Consider the following 26,717-nt stretch of genomic DNA (forward strand, 5'->3'; position numbering starts at 1 on the left):
AATTAAATATCTTCATTGTCAACGCCACTCCCGCTCTCATTCCGAACCATTTATGTTCCGTGTGAAATGATAAAATATAAAATTTTGTTTGCATTTATTTTGTGTATGTAGTTAACTAGCAATGTATCTTGTTAATCTACACCTGTGACTAATGGTGACAAGCAGAACAATGCAATGTTCTTGCTCTATTAGAAACAAAACATGTGGATTCACCTGTTGCCTTTAATACAACAGAATGAAAGCTTTATGTTCAACTGTACAAGCAGTTTTCTTAAGTAAATTGAAACCAGATCATTATTACTTCAGTATAGTGTATATACTTTGTGACAATTCAATCTGGTTGCATGACAAATGGTTGAGAAAAACTAAGAGATAAAAAAAATAAAACAACCAAAAACAAAATCTTTTTAAGTATACCACCATTTATTACTGTTTTTTTCTACAAAAAAATAATTTGTTAGGTTGAACAAAACTGCAGCATGCCCACTGTGGAATATAAGATGTTGAGCAAAATCATTTTGCCAGGTGAGCGGGAGGGGAAAAAAAAAAATTAAAAAAATCACTCGGGGCTCAAATTGCGATAGGATGCCACAATTTAAATAAATACAACATGGCAAATCAACATCTTTGTCCATTTGTCAGAGTTCAGGAAGTTATAACATGAGAAAAAAAAGGAACTTGATGTTCAATATCCTTCATGCGGTGTCAGCTCAATTTCATACAACCACTGCTTGTATTGTTTCTTCCATGTTTACCATCTCTTCCTCCAACTCAACTTCCACCTGAGGGTGGGCAACCTGCTGCTCGTCCATGTCGATGGAAGACACGCGTACCATCTGGATCTGCACGCCGGCCTGCTTCAGTCTCTCCACGTCCTCCTCGCACATCTCGGCCACGCCTCCGTCCTCTACCACGACTGTTGCCGCCTCGTCCATTGCCATCACCTCGATTGGGTTCACCGTGATGTTCTCCACCTGGATGCCGTCTTCCAGCAGCACCGTTTCTGTGGCCTCCATGGTCTGCGTGGTGATGGTGAGCGCCGCCGTCGCTGCGCCGTCAGTGATGGTCAGTTCTTCCATTGACTTTTCATCTTCTATGGAGTGAACTTCTTTGAGGTGCGCCTTTAGCTCTTGGGGGTCAGTGAACCACAAGTCGCACATGGTACAGTGGTTGGGCTTGTCTCCTGTGTGGCTGACGAGATGGTCTTTGAACTGGTCCCAGCTGTTGAACACACTGCTGCATACCTAGAGAACAAGGGAAACATCTTAAACAGGGTACACAAACTGATAATTAGGGTGACTCTTACAGTAATTTAACAAAACACCACCTCATCATAAATGTCCTTGAAATATCATAATATAATTTTGAGGTTCCATCGCCCATCCCTAGTATCCGGCTTTAGCAATCGAGGTGGAAAAAGTTTATTTTCAAGAGCTAAAGGCCAGATATCCTGTATCCTAAAATGAGGTGTATATATTTGACTCATCCTTAAGCTAGTGGATGAGTGGGGGAAAAAAAAAAATTACCAAAAAAAGTTTAGTTGCATCACTGACAAAAAAAAAAAAGTAAAACGTATTAACGTAATTTAGGAAATTTTGCAAAATTGCTAATAAAAACTGCCGGTCTCACACCGCTAATAAAAACAGATTCATTTAGTACATTGGATTGTACCTGGCATTCATAGAGTTTTTTGCGTCCTTTCTTGGCTCCGGCCCCGTTCTGACAGGCCGCCATATGGCACTTCAACGTGCTGTTCCTCGCAAAACGTTCATGACAGTCAGGACACTCGTATGGCTTTTCACCTACAGATTACACACCAGAAAAAAAGCAAGCAATGTAACATGATTTTATAAAACACACCAAAATATAGACAAGCCGTTTCAGTCTTACCAGTATGCTTTCGCAGGTGCTCCTTAAAGTGCCCGAAATGATCAAAGTGCTTTTTACAGTACTCGCAAACGTGAACTCTCTTTGGGGCTTTCTGGTTCTGGGCTTGCTCTTCTGCATCAAAATGGAAGGAGCTCAAGTGTTGATTCAAGGCGCCCTCCCGCGTATATGCTTTGCCACAGTGGCTGCACACGTGCGGCTTCTTCAGCAGACTGAAGTGCGTTTTCATATGCTGCTTGAGGTGGTAGTACATCTTGAAGGTCCGGTCGCACTTGCTACAGCTGAACGTGTTGTCCATTTGAGAAATCTGGACCTCCACCACCTCCACGTTCTCCAGCACCTTGGAGGCAGTCACTGTTTCTTCCTGATACAGGACTTCCTGTGCCAACAGGGACAAAACCGTATCGGACGACACATTAATACTCAGAGCTTGGAAAAATAAAATCATGCCACTGTATATTGGACAGAATGAAGCTCAATGCACCTCTTCTATGTCTCCCTTCTTGATGACCGGTGGTGAAGGTTCACCCTGCTGATACTTGCTGGTGATGTCTGCAAGTAGAGCCAAAGCCGAGTCGTTTGATTGGGCGTTCTTTGCGGCGTCTACCACCTCCTCCAGTCCAGAGTCTTCCACCTCAATCCCACCATCCGCTATCATCTGTATCTCCACCTGTGAGAACATCCAGGCCAACCAACTTGCCATCAGTTCAACGTTTAAAGACACTGTTCACAAAAAGTGCTGTTAACCGTGACAACTACAAAATACGCACTGGTTCCCCTTCCACCGTGGGTAAGGCTTCAGTGATGACACAAGACGTCTCAGCAATCTTCCTCTTTTTATTGTTGCCCTTTGATATTACTGAAGGAGGGTCGTTTATCCTGTGGGAGGACATGCTCATTTCATATTGTGTACTTGACAGAAAAATACAACTTTTTTTTAACAAGATGTGACAGACTCTCAAATAAGCACACGTTTGTACTAAATACATTGGTAATTCTGGTGGGCCTTTCCCACACCAACATGAGGACAAGTTCATTATAAGCAAGTCTCACTTATTGGCGAGTGCCTTGATGGCTTCCTGCATCTGGAGGTATTCGGCAGCCTTCCAGACATCAAAGGCTTCTTCTTTACCCGCCACGGCTAATGTGGCTGTGTATGTGAACTCCATCAGTTGCCGGAACGCCATGTTACTCACTCCTGTAAAAAACAAAGCCCCAGCTGTGGTTAAGGTCTTACGAATCTAAATTATTGGTGGAATTTTATTTTCAGTTTCTCAAAACATAACAAGCCTATTTCCTCAAATAATGTCCAAATAAACACTTTGCTACAAATAAGACATGACATTTGTAATGTGTTGCCAGTAAGCGTACCTTCAATCTCCACCAGGGGTTCTTGGGTAAAATCCTGGAAAAAATTGTGGAAAAACTGACTGCAGGCGGCCAATACTGCCTTATGTGCTCGGAATTGGTGCCCTACGAAAGAAAAGACACATTTTACAGAGCCAATTCCATTACAGTGCTCTCAAGTGACATCATTTGGTGATGCAGCATCACAGCGTAACCCCCCAAAAATTAAAATAGGCTACCAGATCGGACATAGCTCTTGCTGTAATTAAGCCTTGAGTGCACCATAATACACAGAGCTTGACTCGATCAAAACATACATTCATTGGTTACGTATCCATCCACCGTCGACACAAATAAATATATTCCCTCAGCAGAGTAACACGGAAGTTCATCTTACTTGAATTAATTGGGGATGGGATGTACTAGCCCAGACCAACCTAATTAGCTGTAATATTCAAGCTTGGTAATGTTTTTGTATTGTTATCTTGAGGTTGAAGTGGAATCCTTGGAGAATGAAATGTGTCAATTTTTAGGCAGACATCGAAGACAGTGCCTGAAGGAGCTGTTCTTTTTCATGTTGACGCTTGTAGAGTTTTTTTCTGTGCAGTGTGGACATCTGCTCATGTGGGTTGTTCCAGGTGTTCTGCCAGTGTATATACGGACATAATTTATTTATACATTTGCGCCTTTATTTTAATTTTAAGATCAAATAAATTTGATTTGCCTTAATACTGCTTCCATTTAAACATTTTCTTGTCGTGTCCAAAAAAATCGTTTGAATAATCGTGATTTCAATTAATACTAAAACGATCATGATGAATATTTTCTTCTTAAACCAGCAGCCCCGTTTCCCATGTTAATAAAATGTTCCTTTAGTTTTCAGTGCAGATGCTTTAAAAATTGTGATAACATGGCAAAAATATATATATACACACTAGGGCTGGGCGATTAACCGAAAATTTACCGTTACCGAAATTTATTAGAATGACCGACATCATTTTGCCCATGTCGGTAAATTCGGTGTCTAAAAAAAAAATGAAAAAGGAAAGTCTTTTCTGTCTGCGGCAATGTTCATGCCTCTTTAAGTCTGCTCCAGCGCATGTAGTCACGTGACTCAGGCGCTGTAGAAGAATGTAAACACAAGACGCGTTCGTAGCTGGCGATTCAAATTCAGAAGCGGCTGACACGGCTAAAGACGAAGTAACGTTAGTTGAAATTGGTCTTGTCGCGCTTGTCCCAAAAAGAAATTCGACATCTGTCGTTTGGAAATGTTTTGGGTTCCATAAAGACGATGTTTGAGCAAAACAACATGAACTACAAAGTGCGTCGTAAGCACCTGAAACAGCGCGTCCAACCTTTTCTTTTTCACCACCCACAACACAACCATGCTGTTGACTTGGAGCTTGTGCTAAAAGTTCAAAGTGAGAAGCAAGGTTGGACAAGTGACAACAGCCCACTAACGGAGGCGAAACCATACGAGAGAACGTCTCAGTGGTGGACGGGATAGCCTAGCACATAGCTAAAGATAGAGCTCCTGAAGTTACAGTGGAGCGCACAGGATTTAAACGCCTCAGGAACGTAGCCGACAAGAGGTACGAAAATATTTGCCGCAAACAGCACTTCCCGATATGGACAACATCGGGACGGGAGCGGAGACATGTCGAGCATTTTGCATCCACATCCGACTTGTGGTCGAGTCGCAACATGCATCCCTGTTTGAGCCTGAAATGTGCAGTACATAGACGACGTGGCGACTGCGCACCGGAGTACTCGAGACGGCACATTTTACTGATGAAGCACACGCGTTTGTTTGGCACTGGCATTCCATTGATTTTGTTTTTTTTTCATTTTATTTAGCATTTTGTTTACAGGCGACTAGTGCCTTTGCACATGGCATTATTTATATTGTTTACAAGATACCTTTACACAAATCTAAGCATTTGCAAATGGCATTACACCATCTCGGTGAGAGGTACCCTTTTTTTCCTGTTCTTTGTGACATTGTTCAAGTCATGCAAAGCAAGCTATTTTGAATGTTTATTCAAATGATTTTTGTACTTCTATTTTTCATTGAAAGTAATGTGTACCAGTTGGTCAATAAAAAAAAGCAGTTAATATGCATTTTCTGCATTTATTTTGATTTTGGTCCTCAGGGGGAATTTATCGTGCATTTATCGTTATCGAGGTAAAATTGCCCAATTTATCGCGATATTGATTTTAGGTCATATCGCCCAGCCCTAATACACACAGATTTTTTTTAAATTGTATGTAAAGGCAAGTAATCGTGATTGGCCACTTACTATCCCACCCATAGAGGACATTGTGTATATACAACCGACTTACCATCTACAATTAAGGTGATATCTGTGAACTGGTCCAACTGTCTCTGTTCATTCAGTTTGTCCATCATGACTTTGTAGTGAGCGGGGAACTCACTGCCACCTATGACTTCAGCCGCCATTATTCACCCGATTCTTTCCTATGAGGGAAAAACAAAAATCACATGCGAGAAAAAAAACAAACACTAATTTAACCTGGATGAACAAGACATCAAAGCTCAACAACGTGCCAAAGTCTAGGGGCCATCATCACTTTCTGTTCAAAGGGACATAAAACTGTACCTTTGTCTTGTACACTTTTCTGGAGTGCCTGCCCACGTGTGAAACCAAACCACCTAATACATCTTTTATCAGCTGCCGGTATAAATATTACTGTGAGAGAAGCCGTATATGTTTAGATTAGCGCATGATGTCTTAATTTACCATTTGGACAAACAAAGGGGTTAACATCTCCAGTTCTGAAGTGAGAGTCTCACACTCCCCTGCAGTCTAAATAAAGGTGAGAATAAGGAAAATATTCTTAGCCTTTGAGACATTATGTCACCAATGGAACAACCAACCATTGAGTATTTGTTTTTCTGATGACAAATTACCATTACTGGGCTCATTTAAAAAATGGATATCTGAACTTCCTACTCCTTACTAGAAAGAGTGAGAGGTCAAGTCAATCATGGTGGCATCCTTGTCTGATGGTGTCGACAACAGGAATGGTTCAGGGAGAATGCGTTACGTCTTGTGCCAGGCTAAACACTTTTGGCGTTCAAAAAATGCCCCTCATAACCCATGAAGGAAAGGTGCATTTGTTTCTACGCACGAGAATTACGCATATTGATATGTGGGGAGCTATTTTGTGAGGAGCTGTTATTTTTTATTCTTGTATTTAAATCATATGAGTACCTTTGCCACCCCTGCTTGCTGCAAGTCACCTACAATAACAAGTTATATTTAAATGTCCCAAAAATAAATAACTTAGGGCTATGCGGAAGTTCACAAGGAGGTATCCAGATGAAGCCTATGTATGACTGTAACAGGTCGTAAATTAGAAATGTTGCTGCTTGATCAATAACCAAAAAACAACGGACTAAGTTTAGAAATAGACTATTATAAAGTGTGTACCTTGACTATTAAGGCAACAGGATGTATTTATCGTGGCCCGAATGAGATTATGATGCGACATATTCAATATGCTAGCGTTACTGCACTTCTACGTTAGCACGCCCATATTCTTAACTACATCCAAGGGACGTACTCACTACAAAAAATGAAACAAACAAAAATTGCTCCAAATTGACGTACCTGTTTCAAATACGTTCTTGTAATCATCCCTGTGACTGAACGTGGCCAAAATGACCACAGGGCACATAATGAATGTTGCCGATAACATTAACAGGCCCCTTAGCATGCTCGCCATTTCGCGTTTGACAATCAACATTACGTCATCAAACCGCGCATTAAAATACACTTTTTCCGGACACATTTTTCAATTCCGACGGCCACTGGTCACAAAACGCGACCGAAAGCGTCACTAAGCATACCTCAAGGTCGTTTAAGGCGCTTTAGAGAGTTGTTTGTCGGTGATCATTCCTTCAACGCATGTAGCGCTAGCTGTGGTTGTCTGGCTTGCTCTGAAAAGGGCGGTCGTTGGACGCAAAGGCCTCAGATTCCCAGAAGCCTTTACGGCCTTAAAGGACGCCTCGTTGCTTGGCGACAGCCTTGTGTCGTTCACGAAGAAATAATTGTTCAATTTTAAGAACCTTTCATTCGTGGCCTAAGGTTATTTAGTTGTTTTTTTGTTTTTCAAACATTTTAAAACTTACAAAGATTATTCTCATTAGGGTAAAATATCAATTCGTGTTTCCATTTTTTGTTTTGTTAATTTGTTGTACAGTCTGTCTACGGTCAGCAGAGGGAGCTTCTAATTCTTCGAAAATTGCGTCATTCATTTACGCCTTTGAAGTTAAATAAGTTTTTAAATCACAGAACAATAGAGCGTAACTTATTATTATTATTATTATTATTATTATTATTAATGTATATTTGTAGTATAGCATCATATCATAGTTTACACATGTAAACTAGATCAAAGGTTTTAAAAGTGACAAAAGACAACATCAGTTGGTTTGTACATTTGCATCACAGATCTTTAATCGGTTCTTGTTCCTAATTCTGCCTTCCTATTTTCTCTCCCAGGCGTTCTCAAAGTACTTCCAGCTTCCTTCTACATTCAAATATATGCATGTTGGGTTCAACAAAAGGGTCCCAGTTATTTACCTCTGCCATTTGTACAAAGAAAATTAGACTTTGCTACTTCATCCATCCATTAGCTGATCCGCTTATCCTCACACAAGGGTCGCTGCTGGAGACAATCGCAGGACAGATTTAAATCCACGTCCTCTGCGCTGTGAGGCAGACGTGGAAACCAGTCAACTGCGGTGCTGCCAGACTTTGCTACTTTGCTTTGCTAATTCTGCCACAAGATGCCCAGAGCATAGTGAATCATAAAGCTAAGTCATGCAACCTTGACAGGCACTTTGAAATGAACACTAAACCTCACAGGCTGATCTTGTTCCATAAATCCAAGCCATGCCTCTCATGAGCAAGTGGCCCTTTAAAGCTGAAGGAAAAGCCCTGGTGTGGAACAATGGCCACAAATATGCTGAATGTGACATTTGTTAGGTTGATGTGACCTGTATGGTGCCAGACTTCGTCAATGAGTTACATTGAATTTCTGGAATCATCTTGTTCTGGCAGGGCACCCTGGATCACGTCTTACAATACTGCATCTTTTATAATCATTGGGCACATCCGCTTTATGATCCAAATAAAACTCCTAACGACAACTTTGAATGTCTTTGCATGAAAGTAAAATTATGCAATGGATACTTTTATGCCAACTGCCCTCGTTCTTCTTCTAATCAGTTGCAATGGCTCAACCTGTGTGACGATGTGCAAGATTTTCGCAAAATCCAAGAGGCTTCTTGATTACTTCAAGCCTGCAATAGATGAATTCCCTTTATTATAACCTATTGGGAAATTATTTTTAAATGAGTCCAAATTTGAATTTTACAAGTCCACCACTGTTGTTAGTCTTATAGCATGACCGCATATCGTGTGCATGCGGTCATCCAGGTTCAGCAATGTCGATTTGCACTTGCTGATGTGTTCCTTCAAGTTAGTCGTTAATGCTTCTTCTGCTAAAAAAAAGTAGTTTTGTGTCAAACACGGCTCTGATCTTTGACCGCAGTCGAGCCTCCACCCCCCCACCTATTATGTCATCATTCCGACCTGCTTCGGCATACACTTAACATGTCAATTCAGACTTTGAGCCTCTTTATATGAGCCTTCTTATGACAGTTAAGAAAACGTTCTACACAATAGAAGCAGTGAAACCCCTTAAATGAAACCTTTTTTGGCACAAAAGTGAGCAACCAAAAACATCCTTTACATACCACATCTTAACTATTACACTGCTTTTAAAATCAAACGTTCAAGAAATACCTTTTTTTTTCTTCTAATTATTCCACAAGTTGAAGAGTTTTTAAATCTGCCTGTCTTTTAATGGACTTTGCACAAAAATTCTGGCCACTGACCAGTGATCCACCCTTTGTTCTTTTCCAGCTGCCCTTTCTCCAAATATGTTGCACAACGTGTTTTTAACCACCTCCATGTCTATAAAAAGCAAACTATTCGCCAGCACCGACATCTTTTCTTTAAATCATTTCTGCCAGAAATTGCTCAGAATTTCCAACCTAAAGAAATGTTCACAGTTCAAGGGATGTGATTTATAAGGTAAATAGAAAAGTGTCGCCATCAGCAAAAAAAAAAAAAAAAAAAAAGAAGCTCAGCTTGACCTTTGTTCTGCTTTTGGGCTGACAAAAACAGGCGGAGTATTTAAGGAGTGGGGAGCAGCTGAGGGCCACACTTGTTTTTGCACAAGGGGGCTGCTGCAACTCAACGCTGTGCAGAGGCAAGTTTTCGACAAACAGGTAGAAGACACACTTTTAAAAGACATTTGTGTTCATTCACAATTTTTCGCAAGAGTATTTTGCCACGTGAAATCAATTTTGGGATAAATGAGGCATTTTGGCACTGATTACTTCTTGACTGTCAATTTGTGCTCATTATTTGCATAGAAATAACCAAAATCAGTCTGATTATTTTCTCAAATTGTCCTTTTTACTTTAAAAAGGAGTTTGGCACCGTGTTCTACTGAGTGGGTTTTGCATGTTCCCCAGTGGGTTTTATTTATGCATTGAGTCTTACGCTCACGTTCCAACAACATGCAGGTTAGGTTCAGAAAACACAACTAAAAGTGGACATAAGAAGACCAGAGCCGTGACTTGAAGGTGAAAACTAAGAACAGTGAGGCAATCGTTCTCACAACTGGTTCACCGTTCTGCCCTAATTGGCAAAATTCAACACTTAAAAAAAAAGTACTAAAAACTTCCAGACAACAACATGTTAAGCGAGGCATTACAATTAAATGTTTTTAAAGAGTTTACAGAACTGTTGTACAGGGTCAGACAAAAAAAAAAACGATACCTTTGCAACAAGCCAATAAAATATTTTATTCATAATAAATGAAACCTCAAACTGTGGTATTTTAGAAAAAATTATGGAATTTTCTTTTTTTTATTTCGTATAGATGACGTCCTCTGTACAAATGTATTTAAAAAAAAAAACAATTTTTTTGGGGGGGGTCACCCTATCTCAAGACACAAGATTGAAGTAAAAACAAGTCAGCAAATATTTTTGTTGCAAAAAAGTATAGCTTACCTTGTGCCAACTAAAACAGCTGCCTTAAATGTCAATAATTAAAAAAATCAAACTTTAATGACTGTTTTGTGTTTTTTTACAGAGAGGATTTATTATTATTTTTATTTCTCCAATAATAAAGAACTAAACTGCACAAACAAGTCACAAGCGAAACGCACTATAACTCAGTTCTACCAAATATTCAAATTTTATTTATTTATATATTTTTAAAATTGTCTTTTTATTCTGCTACTGGCACTGCTCAGTGGAATTTATGGGGGTGTAAATTATTACGCCTCATGCCCTAAAAATACTCCCAAGTGTACATCCTATACTAAGGGACATCTTTGCACTAAGTGACATCTTATCTCTGGTGTTGTCTTTCTCCCTCATCAGATAAGGGAGGCGCGGACGTGCCGCAGGCATGTGGGTGAACCTCAGCCTGCTCCTCGCTCTCTGCCTGCTCCAGGGGGGCCGGGCGGAGAGCGAGGGGGGCAACGGGCCTCGCTGTCAACCGCCACCCGACTGGAGGATCGGGACGGTGGAACCCATGAGGGCGGCGATGGGCCGTGTGACGGTGGTGGCCCTTTTGCAGGCCAGCTGATTGTTCTGTTTGGTGCAAGCGTCCAGGTAAGTGTTGTGATTAGTTAGACTGCAAACGGATTTGCTCGTCAGGACATGGGCATTCATTTTTGGTCCTTTGCCCCCTCTAGAATGGAGAGCCTGCGCCTACAGATGGAGAGTCGGGGTTTGAAAGATGTCACCTATATGGTGGTCAACCACCAGGGGGCGCAAGCACAACAGCTGCACCCCATGCTGCAACAGAGGTTGTCGACGAACATCGCGCTCTACAAACAAGAAGAACACCTGCCGGACGTCTGGCAGCTGCTGAGCGGTGCCAAGGATGACTTTTTCATCTATGACAGGTTTGAACACCTCTACATGATCGTTAATTTGCACAATACGGGGCGTCATCAATTTATGACAGCGTTTTAATGTTCCAAAATAATTTAAACAATATGCAGTCATGTGACCTTTTTTTATTTAGTTTTATATGTATGGCCTAGAAGTGTGTTTTTTAATACACATGAGTTCTGTAGATTGAGCCCCACCTCTTCATGGTTTGCTGTTCACAGTTTTGTGCAGCAATATTTAAAACCTGGGTTGTCAGTGGGAGTTGCGGAAAGTTACATGGATGCACACATGTATTTCTGGTGCATTTTATCAAACTCAAATTATCTGTAAAACATTTATTTTTATGGGTCCATTTCTAAAATGAGTTTGAAATGAATTTAAAGTGTTTTGCAGCTTTATGCCCTACGGTTACATTTGTAAGGGAGGTGTCTATTGGTTTTCTCATGCTTATTCACTTTTTGAGGTAGGGCTCAGTCCTTGCCCCAGGAGTTGACTGCAATTATTAGTGTAATAGATTGTGGAGTAGAACTCCTTGTATACATTCTATATATGTATCCATAATTGTTCACTTTGTTCTTTGTTTAATTAACTCTTGACCATCAGATGTGGACGCCTTACTCACCAGATTTCACTTCCGTATTCCGTCATTGGCCAGGGCCACATCGAGGGTGCCATCAAGGACACCTACTGCAGGCGCTTATGTGGTGCTTGCACATATGAGGTATTATTATGATTATGATTGTGATTATATACATGGTTGTTTCTATACTTTGCATGTCAAACTATTAGCGAGGCTCAATGGGTAAATTTGCGCACCCCGGCGCAGAAAAACATTGAAATTCAGACAACACATGAGCAAAATAACACATCATTATGTACAGTATATAATATTCCTTCTGGCCATCTATTAATAGATATGCATATATTTTGAGTTATTTTTATTCCAATTTTACACTTCAATTTTTGGCTTTGTCAAGGTGATTACTGTGTTGGCGCCCTCTATTGACAAGCTGCCACTGAGTCCCACGTTAACTTAATTGTTTCATGTGAATTTTCCACAGAGTGCTGAAATCCCACCAGAGTGTCAAGTAAATACAGAAGAGCGTCCCAATGTCGCCCCGGCAGTCGACACAGAAACTGGCCATCATGGTCAACACCATCACGGGCATCACCACCACCATCATCAGCATGGGCACCACGGCCACGACGCCAGTCATGTTCATCATCACCACGGAAACCACGAGGTGCAAAGCCAAAGTCACCACAGTTTAGGGCAGCAGGCTAGTCAGGGCCACTCACATGTGGCGCCCCAGGAGGCACAGGGGGCACCGGTGTTGCAGCGGCCATGAGCACCCGAGAAGCCCAGGTGAAAGTCCAAGCACAACTGACGTTGGACCGCTGGTTCCGACATTAACGCCGCTACCGCAGCCAGCTGATGCTGACACTGACGGAGGGTGTTGGGCGAGTCGGGCGAGCCCAGTCTGTGACGCTGTCATGAGGCGCTACCCGCCATATGACACTGACACGGGCAGGGCGAGGTCAGTCACATCAGCGAGACCTGACAGTGACGCTTGCCCCGGGTCGACTGACAGCCGCCTCAGCCGGACCAGTGAGCCTGACCCCCGGGGGTCGTGAGCTGAGAATGAGGCCATCTGTAAAGCTGGCCATGATGTCATTCTCGAATAGGAACACCAGCTCACGTCATCCGTTATCCAGATAGGCCGCCATGTTCCCAAATGTCCCATATCCCCTTTTGGACCCCTCCATCTTTTATGAAACCAGGCGCACAAACTATGCTCTAGGGGCGTCTGGGTGAAGGCAGGATGGCAGGGATGGGAGACGAGTCATTAAGGAACATGGTGGGAAGAGTTTTTCTTTAAAAAATGTATATTAGGCATATCAGAACCGTTTTTCCCAGCCTTTATCAAGCTATTAGAAAAGTCTAACGACACACAACCAAACAAAAATAAGTGGATGCAGTGTTCCTGCACTACTATTGAACGGGAAGTCAAGTCAAAAATGGATTACAGTAATATGTTCTATGCATCCCGCAAGTCTAAACGCGGTATTCTGATTAACATTGTGTTTGAGGAATATGAATTGAGCAGCAAAATCTTCTTGTTTGATCCATTTCTCTTTGGCTAAAGTTAGGGCCTCGAAAGCGTATCCCTCAGTCGAGGTATGGCTTCTTCAAACTCCCTGAGCACCAGCATGCCACAAGAAGACGTCAAAACACTTGCAAATATAGAAATGTAGACCTAATGTTCTACATGTTGGACTACTTTTCCAAAAGTATCTAAAACCACTAAAGTACAGAATGTAATGGAACTTTGCACGAGAAGCTAATCTTTGAAAGACATAGCCTGAATGTATTGGTCTATTAAGCACATTTTTTTTTCAAAATAATTTTCATGCACATAACTGTTTTTTCCTTGTACTACATTTACTTGCAAATTGCACATATCAAAGCAAAGCTAAACAAATCCACTGTCACAAAGAGAGACGAATGGAGCAGGAATTACTTTTGTAATACACGCTGTGCTTAATGAAGGTTTCTGCGGGAAGGTGAAATGTCACCCAGAAATCTGATGCTTGCACAGAGCAATGTATTGTAAAGTGAGTTTGTGAATTATACAGCATCTGAAAGGACAGTGGAATAAACTTTGATTGGATCACTTCTTCTGTGTTTGCGCCTTTTGGATCAAGATGGCAATATTGAATTGTTTGACTATGTTGAGATGACATTAACTACGCGTGTTTAAGCTTCTTTAAAAATAACACCGGACCAGCAAATTTGGTTAAAAAATGGCTTTATGTGTGCCCATAAAGTTTTTTTTTTACGCTGATCTTTACTTTGATAGATATTTAGATGTTGTTTTTAATTTGGATTGGATTTTACCGTGTGTTATAATTTATGCCATTCCAGAAAAAGATCCACGTTTTTTAACGTAATCCTTAATTAATGAATATTACTAAATATTTAAATCATTACAGTGATATTAATTATAATAATAATAATAAGAATTATTCTGATTATTATTATGAAAACATGATGTGAAGACATGAGATGAGAAAAAAGAGGGCAGATTCAGAATCAGCACATAAAATCCACTACAAAAATCTGCATGCATCAATGATTTATAAAACAATGAAATATTTGTTGACCAGTGTAACTGATCACAAAAACTACAGACAGGAAAACAATTATAACATTTGAACAAATGCTAAATCTAATTTATTATTATTATTATTTATTTTGATTATTATTATTGCTATTATTATTATTTTGATTATTATTATTGCTATTATTATAAACAACATGCAGTGATGTCAACAACAGCAATACATCAGCTGCAGCAGCATCATCCATTTTTTTTGTCCGAATTGATACAATGACCCACATACCAAATGTGTCCAGCAGATGACGACAAAGCGCCATAAAAGAGAGAAAAAAAAGAACGAGCTGCTCAAATTGCAAATTAACGATCTAAGGATCTCCAAATCCTTTATGACGTTATACTAAGCACATATTTAGATGCGCTTACCCTATTTAATTAGATTGTTAAGCTAATGTTTTGTTTATTTTGGCCATGTTTGCGTTTTACCCACTCTATGTGGAAGAACTAGTTTGCTCTACCATACTGTATAGAGTCTAGTAAGTGAATAACCAACAAACATCTCTGATATAGGATGCAGTGTAGTTCGCAAACTATAACCACAGTTAAAACAAAATAAAACATGTTGACGAATAGACGCCTCTTTGACAGTCAAGCAAAATCTTTTATTGGAGCTCATGAAGTTGTGCAAGGTTACTTAACTTAAGGAGGACAAGCTCCATGATGGCCCTTTTTCACTTACAAGCTCGGTTTTGGTCAGAATCTGAAATTAGTTAGACTTGAAAAAGAACTTTTAATGAGGAATATGACCACGCCCCCTCTGCCCTCCTCATGGTACTACACGAGTCACTAAAGGGACTGATCACAAACTCTTCATTGGAAATCATTGTACTTTCATTGCTTATAACGTCCAAAAATTGTCACATAAATTTATGTGGCCACCCCTACCTATGACCGCTTCAACATATCAAAAAGGATTAGCCCCTCCGTGGCTGATTTATAGAAGAATGAGGAACTGTGGAAGTGAGCAGAGGTACATACACAGAACTGACAATTCGAACAATATTACCTCCTCGCTATGACATAGACGCTGAAACCGGAAAAAAAAAAAAACAAGCCGAGCTCTAAAAGGGGGCATGCCAATTTGTTGTAATTCTCATCACAAAAAAAAAAAAAAACTTAAATGACCACAGTCTTTTAAGAGGGGACATTTTAGTACTGATGTTGTTTTTTTTATGCAAGCCTATTATATAAATGCCGCTGTTAACGTCAATGAAGCGTCACTTTAAGGACATTGCTTCTGAGTATCCACACAAAGCAATATGATGAATATGATGAATGAAAAATGTGCTGATTGAACACAACACTTGTTACCTTTTAAGCAAAGGCTATTTGAATATGAACAGTGCAGTAACAATTGCATATGAATAATATAATTCCTCACAGGGATATATTCTTTATCCTCTGCAAAAAATGACTACAATTACTGCAACCTACTGAGTTTAGAAGTTGGTTTGTGTACCCTGGTTTACCAAATTTGTGACAGTCGCCTTTTCACGTAATCTTTTTAGTTGTTTTCGTAATGACATGCTGCTCTTCAAGCGTCCTTCAGCTTGGAGCCATTTATCCAAATGTCCCGTCAAACTGTATGTCCGAAAAGGTCAACAACCATACGGAGGCGATGAGTTAAGCCGAGGTGCCTTTTCTATGTGGGCGTAATTGAACTGATGATCCAATACACGGGTGGGGGAGAGTGACTTATAGCTAATTAGCCACAATGTCCTTTGAGTGGCGGTCAGTGTGATTTAATCAGCCCCCATACAGAGCAGCGGTACACAGCCTCGGTCTTAATTGGTCAATAAGCTTTCTCCGTGGGTCTGCAGCTCTCCTCCATCTACTTCACCACCGCTCAGGCCTGGAAGTGAGAGTGAAGCGCACACACACGTGAACCCTTTCACACAGTGTTCCTCTATGTGGATCACAAACAAGCCTGTATTCTCAACTCTCACACACACACACGCACACGCACGTGTACATTATACATAGACACGTTTAGGGTAAAAGTACCCATCCTGCAATTAACACACACATGCCACAGGGTGAAAGGAGGTCATCCAACCATTTCTTTGCACACAAACAATACTAGTGTACAAACACACACACACAAACAGAAAGCATCCTGTAATCCGTGTTTGCAAACAAACACACACTTATGCGCAGGGTGAAAGGTACTCCTCCTGCAGTCAACCCCCACAAAATTAATAAACAGCTTCTCATACACGCATGTGGGGTGAAAGGAGGTCATCCTGCCATTTTGTGCACTGAAACAATAGAAATACAAGAACACACACAAACACAGACATGCGCACATGCACGTGAATTCATTGAATTCTATCAAGCAACAAATCCCCACAAAAAATTGTACCGCAGCCAAAATAAAAGAAAAAAAAAATCTGCACAAAGTGCAGGTGCTGTTAAGTAAATTGTAAAAAAAATAATACAAATTCTGGAATATCACAGTTTTCCCAGTTTTCCTCAGCTTGTACTTTGCAATCAGTTTCACTACAAACTATGGTCACATTATTTCCCGTTGAAAATCAAACGTACAGCAATTCTGTGTTCATGTGTGTCAACAAACTCTGGTATTACCAGCATTTGTTTGTCATAACTTCAAGTGGACACAAATTGCTTACACGGCGTCCATAAGTGGGGAGTTTTATTATTAGAAGAAATACCCATAGTTGCAGAAATTTGTACAGAAAAAAAAAACGTAAATTCAGCTGATGCCAGTTTTTAATTTTGCCGTTCATCTTTTTGTTAACAGCAAAAAAAAAATAATGAAACACTGTATAGCTGGACATTTCCATTCAGGACAAATTTCGAGACAAACAAAAAGGATCAGGACAAAATTAAAATGTGGCATATTTACATTTATTGTGTCGCAAGTTAATGAATCACAGATGAAACACCGACAAGGATGAACTGCTAAGAAAAGAATATCCCATCATTGATGGCCAGCTTTGTTCTTCCAGTTCAATTAAACAGCCTCGCTGAGAGTAGATGCTACCAATAGGAACGCAACTTGAAGCAGGTTCTAATGGTACCTTGACTTGTTGCAAGTGTCCCAACTTACAATTGGATATATTTTCCTTGTTTTGTGTTGCAAGCAAAAACTGGACTTAGGAGTGAGTTTATTTTCTCAACATGATCTCTGTTGTGCTCTCCCTGAGCGTGCGGTTTGGCACATAGTGGAGAATTCTTCCCAGAAAGATGCCAATGTGCTTGTTGCAGGCCATTTAATGCCACTCCTGTGTTTACTGGAAAAATAAATATATAAAACAAAGATAATTACATGTTGGGGTATTTTAACTAAACTACATAAAATCTTCTCTCAAAAGCCCGCTAACTGAATGCTAAAATATAATGCTAAACGTCCACAGACAGGCTAACAGCTAGCAACTTGTAATTAAACACAAATGGTGCAAATACTTACAGAGAACAGAATAGTCACATTCTTTTTTGCTTGCGAAAAATGGCAAATATTGTCCAAACCACAAGAAGCCGCACAGCCACTAAATTAAGACAAAAAAGGGGCCATTTGTTTATTACTGTATGCTTTCATACAGTACAAATACTTATATAGAGTATGACCTTCGCATCCAAAGATACGTTACAAAAGAATTTGTTATTTCCATTCATGTCAACAGGGAACGTTGATTTAAGATTTGGGTGATTTGAGTTGAAATCATAGTCAGGAAACAAATTCAACTTGTAAGTCAAGATACCACTGAACTTGATGATGAACAATGTTGGCATAGTCGTCAGTTGGACGTTGTCATGAAACATTGACGACAAAAAAACTGAGGCACAACATGTGATCCAGAACAAGCTGGAGGCTCAAACGCTTTGTTCAGCCTCTCTGACACTTTGAAAAATGGAAACAATAATTATAATAATAATAATAATAAAGAAATAGGAACATAAGAATGCTTGCAGTGTAACTATTGAAACTCTTACCGGCAGAGAACCTGTCGCAACAGAGCTTTATACACAAAAGCCAGGAAAAGTACGATATTGACACAATCGCTTTAGAATTGTGACATAACACATCTGGATGGGAGAAATGAATGTCATAGTGTTACTTTTCAGAAATCCCCTACCCCTAAAACCACACACCCCTCATACTCTGGCACAGTCCTGATGCTGCAGGGACGTAAACATTTTGGCTTGACAGGCAGTGAAATATCAATAGCAAAAACAAATGCAGCTATTCATTTATGTTGAATGCAACAGACTAAATACATAAATCACAGTATATGATTCCATCAAACTGGTAGTGTCAAGTTCCTTGTATAAACACTAACTCTGTAGCTAAAAAAATGATGCTTAATAATAATAAACATTACTCATTGTCTTATTATTTACAAAAAAAAAAAAGACAAAATTCAATGGATTCAGTCAAAGTATTGAAACATTTAATGGTGGATATGTTCCCATGTGAATTTAGTCGCAAAATATTGAAACAAAAACAATGAATGGAACAAAAACCACTTTCCTCCACGAACGATTAAAAAATACAATTCATGAAGCATAATGGGGAAATGACAGTAAAATTCTTTACAAAGACAACTTTTATTTCTCACTCAATACTCACTAATTCTACTAAATTATTATTTATCTGAAAATCAGACCAACAGCCTTCCTCCTCCCCACAATTGTCAAAGTACCAATTTTCCATCATCAATAAACAATTTAAAAGAGTAAACTGAGCTGGCATTTTTTAAAAGCTCTTTCATTAAAAACAAAAAGGATATAGCATTTTACATAAAAAAAGTAAACCTGGTCATTTTTTTTCACGGCATCCTACTAGATTCAGATAGATTTAATATAACTTTGTGACTACAATTTTATCATTTAACACGTCTCGGGAAAATTATGCAACATACAAATGATCACCATATTTTATAAACCAAGGAAAAATGACAAAGCAAGTAAATTCCAATGACAGTGAAAAATTGTAGACATTGAATAATTATATTTGAGAGAATTGAGCATTTCAGGAAATATTTTGACAAAAAAGTAAAAAATCTTTGGGGTTCTCAACTGTTGTCACTGAGGGACTCACCGTTTCATATTGTTGGAAAGTTACACTCCAATTTATTCGAAGTCAAGAACAATATTTTGGGGGACACATACAGTATTTTCTTTTAAACGAAAAGAGTAAGGCTAAAAGCATATTGCCAGACACAGGCAGAGTCGCACTGTACTTGTTTACAGAGCGCACTAGTCACTGGACCACAAGAAAGTAACATTTATTGCCCCCTTCCTCTTATTCCATGTGGAAACCTGGTAGGCCCGCCTCTGTCCTGTGCTGAAAAAATAAAATAAAATTCTATATATGAATAACTGGAACTTTTTGTACTAGCTGTCACCAACCCACCACCATAGGTAAAGAAGACCATTAAAAAAACAAACAAAAAGACCACATTTTCCCATAATTTCGTATTCAGGGAAATATTTAATTCAAAATCAGTCAAGAAAAGCGAAGTCTACTTTTTGTATAAAATCCTACTAAATTCTCACGCATGTACAAAGTGCTAAGTCTAAAGTGTCTGTAACGTTTCGAAAAAATAAATCTCAATTAACATATGAACTTAGTGAAAGAACGAACTCAGTGTGAGCTGGCAATGGCACACCCGCACTTTACCATAAGGAGTTCCACGGAAAGCTTGAAGAAAATACCTCTCGACTGCCCGTCACTGTTTGCATTGCATATATTCCAGTTTGCACACATTTACAGTCACTACACGGAACGGAAGTTCCAGCAAACAGGGGGTTTCACCTGCTGGGAACTTCCTTCATTTTTGGGGGGGAAATCTTTGCCAGACAACGTAAAAACTTGTCCTTGGGTTTCAGTTCATTCATAACAAAGCTGCAAGTGACATACGCACACACACAATCATGCTTACACATGCACTTAATTGTTCAAACCACTGGCGGAGACAGACGGGGAAGTGGGGGGGCATTGCCACCCCTCGAATCTGGTAGGAGTGACTTGATTAGGCCTATATATATTGAGTTTCGTCTGTTAGCACCCTCTACTGGGAAAATGAACATACAGCAGGGTACAGAAAATTATTTCCACAGCTGAAAAGAATAATAAACTTAACATCAACAGTGGTGTATTTTCCCAGACACTTTTAAGATGAAAGTGCAGATTTCATAAAACGGCAAGACCGTTAGTGATGCCAGCCTAACATTTCAAAACTTGTATTACTAAAAGGTCAAATATTTTGATTAAAAGATGTCTGAAATTCATGGATTTGATAACACAACATGGAAAAAGAAAATCAATTCATTCATGAAAAAAGGAACCCTGATATGAGTAGGAATGAGATGTGAGAGTAAGAGTTACTGTGACTACATTGACTGTGTGCGTGTGTGTGGGGGCATGTGCGCGTGTGTGTGTATGAGTGTGCAAGCATTCAATATAAAAATGAATGTTAATTGTGGAAAATGTGCACATTTTTGTTTTGTCGACTCCTTGACGTAGCCTTGGCCACCCCAAAGATAAAAGTCTAGCTCCGCCACTGCTACACACCAACACTTGCATGCACACACACACGCACACACAATTAGATATATAAAACACACACGCAATAACACTTTCACACTCACTTGTAGTTACATAAGCACATTTTCATACACACACAATTGCGCAGGCACTTTAGAGCAGGCGGGTCATTTCCAGGTAGCAGGCTGGCAGCATTGTTAGCTTTGCAGGCTTTTCCAGCTAAATATTACTATTGCCCTATAGTAATGTTAGCTCTACTTTAAATTAACTTTCAACGAATGCAGAAGTACCACGTAGCAATACTAACAATTGGGATTGAAATCACTAAATGAAAAGAAATCTATATAAAATGTGCATATATTTTTTGTGTGTTCCCGTTAAAATAAAACAAAAAACCTTTTCCAAAATGAGAACATTTTTGTTGGCCAAGCATCGAATTCAAACGATGGCCAGTACGAGGATTAATTAGTTTGATCCGTCACTGAACGGGCACTTTTGTGAAAAATCTTCACAGCTTTTCCATTTGTCACTATCCCCCATTTCAACCACATCTAAAAAGAACAAACAAAAAACAAAACAAACAAAAAAAAACTTAAAAATCAAGCAGGTGAATTTTTAAATAAAATTCCCTTTTGCAACTTCTGTAACATTTAAATCCATATGCAATTATCGTCTTTATATATTTTATGAACGTGTATCCAGACATGCTTCACCAGTTCACCTAAACACACTGCCGCCTTTGCAATTGAAAATCCCATTATCATTATTATTATTATTATCATTATGACTAGTTCAACATACATCAACACAGGTGTGAAAAGCATTTAACACAACTGTGGAAAGAGCGGTAGTTAACACTGTGTTTAGTTACACCTATTGACACACCTTCACATTCTTTCGACTCAATCCTTTCGCCGTCCCTGAATTATTTCATGACATAAACATACAGTATATGAAAACAATTCCAATAACATTGTAAGTGTGTAGTAGTTGAGCTGATATTGGTTGATAGTGTGGGTGTGTCCATTTGCTACATGTACAACAGCTTTCAAAGTATTGTTACTACAGTTCCAATGATATTGAAAGCAATCCTTCTCTTTTAAAGTACATCATATAAGATTCCTGTGAGTGAAAAAAAAATGAGGCCGTGATCGAAGGGGAACACTCATTTCTGTCCATGAACTGCGATTTATGCTTCCCTTTGGTCAGCCACTATGGCAATTTCCTTAGTGTCCCTGAACGCCTCACAGCCGCCCTCCACTTGCAAGTCATCATGACGCCATGTAGAACTTGTTTATCACAGTTACGATGAGGAAATCACGTATGTGTGTACATCTATGTGTTTATTTGTAAAATAAAAAATCATACCCTGTCCACATTTTAAATATAAATGTTTCAGCTTCGATTGCCATCTTTAGGCCCGAGTCAGCTGGGATAGGCATGTGGACAAGATTGAATGAGTATCTTTAAGATGGAAATCACACAAGCTTTTCCACTGGATTATTTGTTGTTTTGTTCGTTTCTATCACGCAGAGTGACAGTTTTCATTCATTTCCAGAAAAATAAAATCACAAATTCAACAAATAAAAATTTGGCCAGCATATGAATAAAGCACTATTACAAATACGATGCGATGCAGATTTGCAGCAAAATGTGAAAAATATCAGAGCTTCGTGCGCTGTTTGAGCAGAATATTAATAGTTGTAATATCTCTTGTAAGCACACATGATAAAGTAGTGTCAATTATGTACACTACTTAAGAGTAAACAATGGCAGATGCTTCTTCTTCTGCCGTCTTTGAGTCAGGATAACTGTAATGATCTGCACTGTTAAGACTTCGGCAATTCCCTCAACAAAAGCATTACGAGTGTCAAACTGATTGCTTCTTTAAAAGTATCTCACCTCCATCCTTTGCAAGGATACAGAACACAAAGCGCAGGAAATACATTTTAGCGGCGCACATGTAAGGCAGCGGGCGCAAGTTCAACTCCCCTCCCAGCTCGCTACGAGTCAATCCCCCTCCAGCAAGTGTCAGCTAACTTCCTGGTCTAAACGTGTTGCGTTCAAGGCGAGAGTGCCGCCTGCAGGTCTGGGGTGACGTACCCCACGGGCATGGCGGGGAGTGCTTTGAGGGGGTGCTGCGACAGGCATGACTGCGCAGACTGGACGGGAGGCGGGTCGAGTAGAACACTACGCTGACTGTCCAGCTCCTGCACAACCGTGTAGTCCGCCACGGGGGCAAAGAGCTGCACCTGGGGAGAGTCAGTAGAGACGTAAGGCGACTGGTAGGCTTCGGTTGGCAGAGCCTCGCCGGGCTGGTAGCTCTCGTCGGGCATGGAGCAGTAAGGCGGCGGGATCATCTGTCGGGTGTTGCTCTCACCATCCGGGTCCAAAACTAGGAGCTGAAACTGAAGCTCTTTTTGCTTCTTGTCCTCACAGTCTTTCATTGCCTTCTTCACGTCTTCAATCGAAGTCGGGCCACCCTCCTGAGTTCGCAGTTGCTGTCCAGGCGACAGCACCACACCGCCGAAGGGCATGACGTTGCTGACCTGGGCATAGAAATCTGTGTTGACCCATGTAAGAGGAGCGCCGCTTTGAGAATGCGCCGGGGGCCTCTCCCCTCGCTCAGAGTCCACGTAGGCTTCTCTGTCGTCGGGTTGGCCTGGCAGCAGCGTGGACGTGAGCGCGGCACTTTCTTCATCAGAACCATTCGGGTCATAAGGGTGGTCGCTGTCGCTGTCATCATCAGGAAAGCTGATAGGACAGGAGCATAGGAGCGTGTTGATAAGTCGGACTCAACCATTCACAAATATAATTGAACTGTGATTCCCCCTCTTAATATTGAGATTGTGATTTAATATGCAATCAGTTCTTTCATATATTTTTTGTGAAAAAATACAAGCAACAACTTAATCTGTATTACAATAAACAATATCAGATTTGTATTATACATTAAAAATGGTCTGTAGGTTTGGCTGACACTAAAATAAAGGCAACAGAACCCCTTAATTAATAGGAACATTTGGGCCTATTACGCTACTGTAGTTTAACTTTATTAATTATTAATTAATTATTCCCCCCCCCACCATTCTTGTACAACTCTAACTGAGGTTTCACCATTGGTAGAAATACAAAAAGTACCTGAGTGCGTTGGTGCAGCCCGCTCGGTTTCTGGCAGGCTGAGAGACCCCCAACAGCCTCTCGGTGTCCGAGGCTTGGTTGTCTTCCTTTTCGCCAGTGTCCGGATCCTTCACATCCACCTCGATGAATTCCACCCACGGTTCCTCTTGGTAAAAGTCCGGCGAATACGTGGGGCCGCCAACCAGACCTCCACCGCTCAGGATGAAGTTCAGCTCATCCAGCTTCCCTTTCTACATGGAAACAAAATGACAACATCAGAGCCCGCTGATGTTCTGTCTCTACCTGGTATGGCAGCTGCACTGAGGCAGACCGAGTGAGGCTTCAGAGGACAGTCAAAACAGCGCAGAGGATTATTGGCTGCCCTCTCCTCTCCCTGTTGGACATCTACACCACCTGGTGCCTCAGCAGAGCTCACAAGATCATTAAGGACAATACCCACCTGAGCTCACAACTCTTTGACCTGTTGCCCTCTGACAGGCACTACAGGCGCATCAAAACAAAGACTAACAGACTGAAAAACTGTTTCTTCCCCAGAGCCATCTCCATGCTGAACTCTGCAATATTATGTGTACACTTTTTCAACACTCTTTTCGATTGTTCTTATTTTTATTTCTTTTATTCATTATTATTTTATTTGATCATTTATCAAGAAGCTCTCTAATCTCATTGTACACTGAGTATAATGATAATAAAGGTAATTCTGATTCTGCAAAACTGTAGCAAATATTTTACAAAGTGTTGATTATCATGATTTTAGAGTGATAGCTGCTCAATGCTGAATTTAGTCGTGTTTTCATCCCCCACAATTAAAAGCCGAGCGCTCCAAAATCACTTATTTGGATTATGATCAATTCTGGTCTCTCAGGCAAACAATAAACAGTGAGTCATGTGGTGAGGGGAGAAATGGGCGTTGGGATGAACAATGATACTGGCATGTCAATAGAAATGCCATTAAAAAAAAAACATTGGTTATACAACGCTTTTAATGGTTCATGTTAACTTTCTGCTGAGGGGTTGGACATCTTTAAGACTTTGTAAAACAGATTAAGATGTTTGTTTCTTCGCTGGAAACGTGCAAAGACTGAGAACTAAAGAATGTAGTCCTCAGTTGTGGAGCTACAGCATTAAACTCTTTTTCACATTTTTGGTTTTCCTAATATTTACAGGACGGTGGTTTAAATTTTTTAAATCATTCAAATTTGGCAAGGCTATTAACAACGCTCTTCTCTGTGCTGCGTCAAATTTAGAAGATATTTTGTTTCACATTACAGGGACTTTAAACCTTTCCTAAGGCACAACAGGATATGCCATAATGCATATGCACGCACACGCATATATGAATTCAAATAAAAAAATAAATGGCATAAATGATAAAAACATACATACCTTTAACAGCTCTGGATCCACACCTTTAATTTTTGGTGCAGGCACCGGTGGCAACAGAATGACCATTAATCTGCAAAGACAGCAATGGCAATTGATCAAAGACAAAATATCTTCTCCGTGTGCGCATTTGAGTTCCTACCTGTGCTGCTGCGAGACAACAATCCACATGATTAGTATGACGGCGGCCACAACTCCCAAAACAATAACTAATGTGAGCAGGGAAAATGCATCTAGAAAGATGAAGAAAAAGAAAAACAAAATCACCATTGCATTGCATTACAATCCAAACAAGGACACAAAACTACAAATGCACTAAAAAAAAAACAAACCAAAAAAAACGTTACCTTTGCTGGGACTCTCGGACACTTGGATGAAGACAGATTCACTGAAGTCTCCGAACTTGGTGAAGGCCTTCATCCTACAGCGGATGTGCACCTCGTATACTTTTTCTACATGGAGTCCGTAGATCGTCTGCTGGGTTTGAGCCTGCAGTTGAACCTCCATCTGAAGACCACACACGATGTAACAGAAATCCATAACATCAGGTCAACTTGCATGATTTAATGATTCACAAATACAGTATAGACAAAGTCATAATGTTCGTCAACAATAGGGGTCAGGATACTTCCGGGTGGCAACCGCTGACATGAACGGAAACCTTGTTAAAATGTGTTGTGCTTGAAATAAAAAGAAATTCATCCCTCAGAACGTGCATGTAAAGAGGAAAAATCAAGTGCAATCATAAATAGTTGACCGGAGACACTTCTCAAGAGACAGACTGGGAACCGAACCTCAATTATCCCATTTGTGAAATACATTTTCAGAATCAAATGTTTGGTTGGGCTGTCTTTGAGTCATTTCGAAAAACTTGTTTAGTTTTGTTAATGCTCTTCCCGTGCCTGCGTGCATTTTCTCCAGGCATTCCAGTTTCCTCCCACATTCCAAAGAATGGTAGGTTGATTGAACACTCAAATTGTGAATGCGGATGGTTGGTTGTCTTTGTGGATGGTGACCACTTCAGGGTGTACAGCTGGGATAGGTTCCAGCATGCCCGCGACACCCCAAGCGGCTTGGATAATTGATGTGTGAAAAAACAATCAAATATGATTTTTAATACTGCTTTAGAGTTGGCTTTTTCTAAATATTTGCGTATGCCACAGGTGTGAAACTCAAGGTCGGAGGCCAGATATGGCTTGTTGCATCATTTTACGTGTCTCTTGAAAGCTAATTATGCGCATCAATTTGATGTTTCTTGTC

General features: G+C 40.2%; 3 protein-coding genes across 7 annotated transcripts in view; 1 reads left to right on the forward strand and 2 right to left on the reverse strand.

The window, feature by feature from the left end:
• Positions 1 to 204: 204 nt before the first annotated feature.
• Positions 205 to 7,260, reverse strand: zbtb35 (zinc finger and BTB domain containing 35). 2 transcript variants are annotated; one of them, XM_088294933.1, is made up of 9 exons: positions 7,109 to 7,260; positions 5,578 to 5,713; positions 3,259 to 3,360; positions 2,941 to 3,085; positions 2,658 to 2,766; positions 2,372 to 2,557; positions 1,891 to 2,266; positions 1,672 to 1,802; positions 205 to 1,244 (listed from the first exon to the last, which is right to left on the reverse strand). In XM_088294933.1, the coding sequence occupies exons 2-9, from the start codon at positions 5,693 to 5,695 to the stop codon at positions 717 to 719; spliced, it is 1,695 nt and encodes a 564-aa protein (XP_088151059.1). In that variant the 5' UTR covers positions 5,696 to 5,713; positions 7,109 to 7,260; the 3' UTR covers positions 205 to 716. The 2 variants fall into 2 exon arrangements, with proteins under 2 accessions (XP_088151059.1, XP_088151067.1); XM_088294941.1 differs by lacking the exon at positions 7,109 to 7,260 and adding an exon at positions 6,870 to 7,053.
• A 2,195-nt stretch (positions 7,261 to 9,455) lies between these two features.
• Positions 9,456 to 13,921, forward strand: selenop (selenoprotein P). Of its 2 annotated transcripts, none has more exons than XM_088294953.1 (5): positions 9,456 to 9,559; positions 10,725 to 10,958; positions 11,042 to 11,254; positions 11,847 to 11,964; positions 12,305 to 13,921. In XM_088294953.1, the coding sequence occupies exons 2-5, from the start codon at positions 10,753 to 10,755 to the stop codon at positions 12,590 to 12,592; spliced, it is 825 nt and encodes a 274-aa protein (XP_088151079.1). In that variant the 5' UTR covers positions 9,456 to 9,559; positions 10,725 to 10,752; the 3' UTR covers positions 12,593 to 13,921. The 2 variants fall into 2 exon arrangements, with proteins under 2 accessions (XP_088151079.1, XP_088151087.1); XM_088294961.1 differs by having other exon boundaries at positions 9,487 to 9,540.
• Positions 13,922 to 17,274: 3,353 nt separating this feature from the next.
• The window catches only part of ghra (growth hormone receptor a), a 42,552-nt gene continuing 33,109 nt past the window's right edge, over positions 17,275 to 26,717 (reverse strand). For all 3 annotated transcript variants that reach the window (XM_088294988.1, XM_088294982.1, XM_088294973.1), the window contains 5 exons: positions 25,805 to 25,964; positions 25,600 to 25,690; positions 25,461 to 25,530; positions 24,075 to 24,304; positions 17,275 to 23,687 (listed from right to left, as the gene is read on the reverse strand). In XM_088294988.1, coding sequence (XP_088151114.1) covers positions 22,997 to 23,687; positions 24,075 to 24,304; positions 25,461 to 25,530; positions 25,600 to 25,690; positions 25,805 to 25,964 — 1,242 coding nt within the window. In that variant the 3' untranslated portion in view covers positions 17,275 to 22,996. The remainder of the gene's footprint in view (positions 23,688 to 24,074; positions 24,305 to 25,460; positions 25,531 to 25,599; positions 25,691 to 25,804; positions 25,965 to 26,717) is intronic.

Source organism: Idiotropiscis lumnitzeri, chromosome 1, assembly GCF_059441095.1.
Source record: "Idiotropiscis lumnitzeri isolate Australia: NSW breed Sydney's pygmy pipehorse chromosome 1, RoL_Ilum_1.0, whole genome shotgun sequence".
In the NCBI taxonomy this organism is placed as follows: Eukaryota; Metazoa; Chordata; class Actinopteri; order Syngnathiformes; family Syngnathidae; genus Idiotropiscis; species Idiotropiscis lumnitzeri.